This window comes from Amyelois transitella, chromosome 26, assembly GCF_032362555.1.
Source record: "Amyelois transitella isolate CPQ chromosome 26, ilAmyTran1.1, whole genome shotgun sequence".
In the NCBI taxonomy this organism is placed as follows: Eukaryota; Metazoa; Arthropoda; class Insecta; order Lepidoptera; family Pyralidae; genus Amyelois; species Amyelois transitella.
Window position 1 is genome coordinate 5,281,831 of NC_083529.1, and position 8,543 is coordinate 5,290,373.

Genomic DNA, 8,543 nt, shown 5'->3' on the forward strand with positions numbered 1-8,543 from the left:
GTGTCACCGCAGCTACTCGAGGAGTTCTTTGCATAGACTATAGAGTAGACGCTCATGGAGAAGGTCTTGGCGGACATGTATAAGAATTAGGATTAAAAAAAAACAACATTCAGTAACATTTCTTGAATAAAACTTACGTTCTGTAACGTTATTTGCTTCGGTAGATTTATTATTGTCGCTGTTGTCGAAATAAGTGTCGTCACGGCTTTCGAAAAAGGAGTTTTCAAGATTACTCTAGGGCAGACACCAATGGAAAAAGTCATGTGAAAGAATAAGGAGACAAAAAAATAAGTCCTTTTAGTTGCTATTATTTAGTTATTTGTGAAGACTATAAGACAGTCGCCAATGGAGAAGGTATTGGCTGATATGTATAAGAATTAAGGAAAAAATAAAAATATCTTCAGTAGTTATATTAATTTAGTAGACATTTCTTGTCACCAGAACAATTGTAATAGTTCTTTGCGAAGACTAAGTATAGGGCAGACGCCTAAAGAGAAACAGTTAGCTCATATACCTACATAAGAACTAAATCGTTATTACTAGATGATATTTTGATACGTGACTCCTTTATTGCTACAGGATAAGTCCGCCATTGCAAGTATTTTTTTTTCTTTTGTAATTATTTCTTGTAACTGTGTAAATCTCTGTGCAATAAAAAAAAACAAACAGTGCTGGCTGATATTTGATATTTTCTTATAATGCTTCGAAAGACTCTGTAGTTATAAAAAACACATACTTATGTATATATTTATATGAGAATGAGACAAGCACCATTGAAAAAAATTCACGTGGCTGTAATATAGGAACAGATTTGTCAGCTCTATATATGTATAACTCTATATATGGATAGGTAATTGTAGCTTATATACCTAATGGTTTGTTTAAGATATCTGAATTTTAAAGTCATATGAAACTTTAAGTGTATGTATATATTTGCTACTTAAATGTAAATAGTTTGGCCTAATGTAGATTAAGTAGGCACTTTAGTATTACTGGTAATTTACAAATGCTGCTCTTTAAATCTTTGTGCCATCATAGAGAAAACAATAGATATTTTATATCAATTATTTTGTGTAGTACATAGATCAGTTGGATTTTTTAAATTTCTCTTTCTGTTACATTACAAATTTTAAAACCCTTTGACCTTACCTTTTTACCTTTTGACTCCAACCCTATTTCAGGAAAAAATAGATACGAAAAAAAAGAAAACTAAAATATTCCGAAACTTAACTTTAAACGTAGCTTAGAAAGTTTAAGGTAATGATGTCAGTCTAGTCTAAAAATAGTTAAGGATTTTTGTGCCTATCCTACTCGTACTTATGTCTAAACACCCTGTTTCCTGTACCTCAATAATGTAGGTAGATAGATGAAAACATGCTTTTTTGGAACTGGTTTTTATTAATCAATGACGTAGGTAGGTACTAATTGATAAAACGCAGATTATATGTGTTTTGTCCTAAGAACCCATAGAAATGAAATGAGTCATTACTTAGCAAGATTCCTTTGTAAAAAAATAATGTTACAATACCTATGTGTCGTACATATATTTTAGATCAAAAATAAGTTACTTATATGGAAAAGGATTTTTTTTTAACAATATCATATTTTAGTAAGAAAAAGTCGAGTTCTGTATAATAAAAAGAAAGGCCAAAAATTAGAAAAGGTCAATAGTATCTACACTAGTAGTAAAATATATATTCTAAATGTTTACCTAAATTGCTTTAGCAGTAAAGTTAATAATTTGTAAAAACTGTATATACTTAGATGTGTTGCTTGTAGAAAATTGTATATTAAAATTAATGTTAGGTAAATCATGTGAAATACTGCCAAGGTGTAACCAAAAATGCTAATATAATAATAAATGTGATGTACCTCGTATACATATATATGCTTTTGGGTTTTATTCTCCATTAAAAACAGTCAATCAAAATCTTCCTTGTTGGGATTCTCTTCCACACAGTGTGGCTTTTTTGTATTTCAAGACTATGTCTACTCCGCGATAGACATTAGGTATATGTATGGTAAAAAAGTTGACTGTGATAAACATGACATCACAAAGCAAGCAAGGCCGCGTGAAACACTTAACTGATTGCATTTGCATGAATCATTAAAATAATTCAACGGAAAACATACTTTATCATCTTCTCACTAAAGCTGACTATTGAAAATATCCTGCATGGATTTACCGCTAAACCAGTTTATCCAAACAAGTTTCAACTTTAATCCTTTACACGGAAGAATCATAATAAAGTGACTACCGTTCTTGGAATTTCCCTAGTATTATAAATGTCATTTCGTTGTAAATTTGGTTTTTCCTGTTTATTTATAACTCTATGGTTGAATGGTCAGGTCGTCTGCAAGCCACTTTAGTTTTGTAATTAAAATCTGGACTCAACATTCGAAACAAGAAGTACCATCTCAAAAACGAAATAAGAATTCAATAACCATGATTAATATACTGACCGTAGGTACCCAATAGAATATCTTTATTGTTTTACGAACAAGGTTTTTTCTAGGAGTTATTTATTCCTTTGATTTTGCATCTTTTTAAGACAGTTTAGATAAGTAGGTACAATGAAACTTGAAATATATACCTATATATACCCTACGGATTAAATGTGATATTTTTTTCATTTTCACCCCTTTACTTCGCCGACTTGGATAAGCACAATAAAATAAACTTTTAAACACATTGGATAAGTATTGCCTCAAAAGTCATAACATATAGTTAACCATAGGTACAATCTGAGGTATAACGTACCTAAAAGAACATGTCACACAACACAAGTCTACACACTAAATTAAGGAGAGGCATTGACTAAAACCGGTTTCAAACATCACACTTTTTTTCTGTCCACTAATATTATCAGCAAACACGGGCATCACACAAGCAAAAAGAGTTTAGATTTAAATGTAAATATTTTATCACTAGACCGTGACGTGTCTAGATTTGATCATTTGGTTTCAAAATATCATATTACATATTTTCAACATATTGTAAAATGCCTGGGTAAAGTTATACCAATGACATCTTGTCGTTGACCTCGGGTATTTTTATTTTATAATTACAATTCAGATGCATATTGTTGAGAATGCTATATGACCTCTGTGACCCTGTTTAAAGAGCATACCATGCTTGGCTCATTAGTCAACTCAATCTATCGAAATTCATACCGCGAAATGAGGTGCCCAAATAATTTAAAAAAAAATATAACAAAAAATTTATAGATATTAAATTGGTTTATATGCAGAAGGCGGCATTATCACATAATGCAATCTCTTTTGTTTTAATTAATTCAATTTAATTATGAAAATGATAATGGAAGATGCGTAATGTGTTCTCCTCAAGAATACCTACTGCAACAGTCTCAAAGAAAACTATTTTTCCTACTTTCATACCTCAAAGTCTCAAAGAAAACTAAGGTATTTGACCAGTGCCTGCTACCAGTGATGACCTACAGTGCCGAGACGTGGATGAAGTCATTGGAGGAGGCCATGTTCAGCGGTGGACGTCCTAATGCTGTAATGATGATGATGAAATATTTGGTCGACTCATCTTATTGGCCCGAATTAACTAAAGAACCATCACAATTCACCAAATAAATAAAACACCTATAAAACTGATAATTAAATCGAAATCAAAGAACGTGAAATCATAAACATTTTTTATATTAGTCATTCTTATCACATCAAAAAATTGCACATTTCGTTCATATTTACATGTTAAAGAGAGCATAAACAGATCACAATGTTATTTCTGTGAATCATTTTACACTTTTGTTTTCATGTTTTGTGAAAACCCCTTGCTTCGTAATTCTCTTTTTATCACTACATTAGTTTTGAATTTTTATCCTTAACAGGGTAGGAAGAATAGATAAAAAAAAACCTTAAGATACATATAATTCTATTAAAAAAATATATGTGTAAACATAATTAGGCTTAGCATTAAAAGCTTTTTGAAACAGCAAGTTGTTCGCGCTATAAAAACGACGTAGCGCGTTTTACGCCGCGAAGGCTGGACTGCAAAATTGATTGAACAAAATATATTTTTATTGTCCTTTTTCCAAGGCCTAATTCTAATTAATTATGTGGCCCTATTGGTCCAAGATCCCAGAGCTGTAAGACACAACTTATTTTCTAAAGAATGGATCTTTCGATACTCAGTAGTCTTTCATGTACTTTTAATACCTGCATGTTTGTGAGACTTGCCCGGTGACACCTGCGCAGGTACCAGGCGAGAAAGGTAACTAAAAATCACTGTTACTTAACTTAAATTTTTATGACTGATTTTTATATATATTTTATAGACTATTACTCTGAAGTCATATCAGAGAAGTCAGACGCTTTCCATGCGCCAAAACTTTTGTCAGACGCTTTAAAGCTCTATCAAAAAAAAATTAACTTAATTTATTTTTAAATGTCTGACTTTTATATATGTTATTCAGATAACTATTACAAAGTTGTATTAAATCAGTCAGACAGTTTGTAATGACCAAACACCCCTTAAACACAAGAATTACTCAGCCTCCAGTATGAGCGCGATAGCACAATGCGCATGCGCGTCAGAGTAAAATATCTAATATTTGAAAAGTACTTACTGTTTTTGTTTATAAATAGGGGAAAATGAATTTTTTTGTAGCAATAGCCTTTCAAAAAGAATGATTTTTATTTTATTTAAAAAAATATATCTATTATAATAATTTCAATAAAAAAATAATTAATTATGATTAATCAATTGAATATTTATTTTATTGTCTCTTTATCATCTTCATCATCAAAATAATCATTTGAATTTTCATCATTTATTAAATCTCTATACTGTCCACTCAAGTCATCGTCCTCATCATCAGTTAGATTGTCGTTGCTGGCAGAATTTTCCGTAAAAATAAAATCATAAACAATTAAAAAATAGTATAGTAATAGTAAACCTATAACATATAAATATAAGTGAAAGGCGACTAAGGGATAGGCTTACAAACTTGGGATTCTTTTTTAGGCGATGGGCGAGCAACCTATCACTATTTGAATCTCAATTCTATCATTAAGCCAAATAGCTGAACGTGGCCATTTAGTCTTTTCAAGACTGTTGGCTCTGTCTACCCCGCAAGGGATATAGACATGACCATATGTATGTAGTCTTCTTTAATTTCGACACCACCGCAACGGCTTCGATGGTCCAGTGGTTAGCGCGTGAGACTGTGAAGTTGGCGGTCCGAGTTCGAGTCCCAACAATAACAAGATATATATTAATTTTTATTAAAAATGTTTTTTTTTTGTGTTGTTTGAGTATTTATTAAAAAAACTGAAAATCAAAATACTACATATAATCATACGGTAAAAATATTTTGTCTGTACATTTAATATTTTGACTGAAACAAATAGAGAATTTTTTTTTAATTTTTTTGTCTGTCTGTCTGTATCAGACTGTATGATTAAGATTCAACTCGAACTTTACGCGGACGACGTCGCGGGCAACAGCTAGTATGCAATATATTATATTATTTTAAAAATGATTAATTATTATTTTAATTATAAATTTCATCGTATTTGAATAGATATGCAAAAATATGAAATTGAAAACAGTAAGTACTTTTCAAATATTAGATATTTTACTCTGACGCGCATGCGCATTGTGCTATCGCGCTCATACTGGAGGCTGAGTAATTCTTGTGTTTAAGGGGTGTTTGGTCATTACAAACTGTCTGACTGATTTAATACAACTTTGTAATAGTTATCTGAATAACATATATAAAAGTCAGACATTTAAAAATAAATTAAGTTAATTTTTTTTTGATAGAGCTTTAAAGCGTCTGACAAAAGTTTTGGCGCATGGAAAGCGTCTGACTTCTCTGATATGACTTCAGAGTAATAGTCTATAAAATATATATAAAAATCAGTCATAAAAATTTAAGTTAAGTAACTGTGATTTTTAGTTACCTTTCTCGCCTGGTACCTGCGCAGGTGTCACCGGGCAAGTCTCACAAACATGCAGGTATTAAAAGTACATGAAAGACTACTGAGTATCGAAAGATCCATTCTTTAGAAAATAAGTTGTGTCTTACGGCTCTGGGATCTTGCTCTATATGATGACTAGCTCTAAAATGAGACATAAGTGCTATTATAACTTATTTAATGACAGAGATTCATAATATCCCTATACAAGGTCTAGGAATAGTTAATGTCCATAGATTTATTTCATGGGGCAGGTAATGAGATAAGTTGTATTTATTACTGTATATATTTTTCTGTGTGAAAATTATTAAAGAATGATGCACCAAAACATAATCTTAAACAAAAGTAGTCTTAGTACTTACCTAAGTAATATAAATTTCTGCCAATTCAAGACCTGAATACTTATATTTATTAAAGAATTATATTCAGAAAACAATTATCAGTTACAAAGACTTTATAAAAATCACCAAATATAAATATCTTGTGAATGTAACGAGTATTACATATCAGAGACAATTTTTGCCAAGTGATCACAGCTTAATGATTTTTGAGTATATTCAATGTTTAATATTGAGATTCTAATTAAAACAAAGATGGTTGTTGATAAACTCCACCAAAAACAATAGAATTTGTGGCCTTTTCTATAATCACATACGTAAAAGGCCTGTTGGCTTCAAACCGTATAACCCCAATGCGGTTACTAAATTCAGCAACCGTAACTCCAGAGGCAGTTGTACCCTCTTCCGTAACCTCAATTTCAGCTTTATGTACAATTTTGGAAACGTAAACTGGCCAATCAGCCATACGGGGGAGCCTTGCCCTGCTTTCATCAAACAGATCTTGAATGTAAAAATATTTTTTCAAAATATCAGTCAGATCTAAGTTAGTTTCTATCTTAAATCTAGGAATTAGACAATCCACTTCGTCATCCCCAAATTCTTCCTTGGAAATCCTTAGTTCTTCAAAAACTTTGTCCAGTGTCACTTTTTGGAAATTATAAAACATTGTTTCTAAAGAAACATCGGGGTGTGGCAGCATTATAAGCATTGACAGCCGGTTGTATGTACCATACGGAATTTCTATGACTCTTGCTTGCAATTCTTGAACATTCGCAAATGGATAATTTTGGCGATTATACATCATGTTCACTTCTCCTGTTTTTACACCTGCACTGCTGTAGAATGGCATTTTGAACGTTGATGTAGTGTTAAAAGGAAATGTCCACTCTCCCTTGAAGTATACAGCACTGGTGAGGATCATTTGAGTATTCTGGAAGTAACTGCTGTCTACTATCTTTGATATCCTTCCGTGGGTGACATTAGCTATGGCATTGTTTATAGAATTTGCAGAAGTGACTGAATCATTAAAGTTTAATGGCACAACATCGGTATCATAGTAGCTTTTTGCTAATTGACTGAAGTCTGCTCTAGGGAGTGAGTCAATATTAACAAAAATAGCGTTAATTTTCGCAAGTTGGACTGCTTTGGTTTTAACCTGAAGCCACTTTGCCATTTCATTGAAATCGTGCCGTACAGCTTCCCTGCTCCTTGTTTTTATTCTTATTGCGTGATTTATCTGCCTTGCTGTACCTTCTGAAGCTCCTTCCGCTATTACAGCCAGGACTGTCCATACAGTTATAGGTGATATTACCAAGTTCTGTTTCATTTCTTGCAGTTTAGCCGTGTGATATAATAATTCAACGGAAAAATTGCCTATTCTTTCGGTCAATCCAATATGAAGGCTGGGTGGAGGCGTCGGAACTTGCAAAGGCAGATTACCTTGCCCATAGCACATGGATAGTGTAAAAAACAACAAATTTACCACGGTTGCACGCATTTTTACAATTTTAATGCACTGTACACAAATGAGGCACTGTATTTCACGAATTTAGAACTTTGGGTTGGATATTTTTTGTGTTTTCAACACTTTTAGGACATTTTCATTGTGTTGGAGCGAATACAGGAAGAACTGCGAACGACTATCGCTCGTCAGTGGACGAGGAAAATGACCGGTTTTATCAATTTGCGCCTGAGGTTTACGCAGTTGATTTACCTCAACTGACCAGTCAAGTTTTGTTCAAAATTAGTTTATTGTGCGATAGGTTTGTCGCCTACATTCGCTGTTGTTTTTGTCCTTCCTTTTGTTTGCTTTTGCTTCTTTGACAGTTCTATATTGTTGACGTTGATTGAAATCGACAGCAGCCTGGCAAGAAAATCAATCGCGTTGTGCCAATCAATTCCTACTTCGCTGCTATTCTAGAACTTTTATGCACAAAATTTAACTACCTAATTAGTCTACCAAATTCCAATTCAAACATACAGTACTACACTTCCCGGCGTAGGTAGAGAAAGTACATTTTTCCATTTGTTTTGCCACGACAATCGCTGCATAATTCTTTCACTTCATCTACATACATACCTATTTATGTAAGTTGATCTTAGACCAAGACGTCCCCGAATTGATCAAGGTACGTTCACTAATAGAACGTTCCAATTCACTCTCCTTGTAAATTTGCCAAGTCAATTTTTATTTATTTATTTTGTTTTCATTCATAACAAAATAAATAACCAAAATAAAGAACGAGCCAAGTC

At 32.5% G+C, this 8,543-nt stretch overlaps 1 protein-coding gene across 1 annotated transcript; it reads right to left on the reverse strand.

Moving 5' to 3' along the window:
• Nucleotides 1-3,653: 3,653 nt before the first annotated feature.
• Nucleotides 3,654-8,095, reverse strand: LOC106132008 (serine protease inhibitor 77Ba). Its single transcript, XM_013331306.2, has one exon. It carries the CDS (start codon nt 7,786-7,788, stop codon nt 6,535-6,537), a length of 1,254 nt encoding a protein of 417 aa, XP_013186760.2. The 5' UTR covers nt 7,789-8,095; the 3' UTR covers nt 3,654-6,534.
• Between the last annotated feature and the right edge of the window lie 448 nt (nt 8,096-8,543).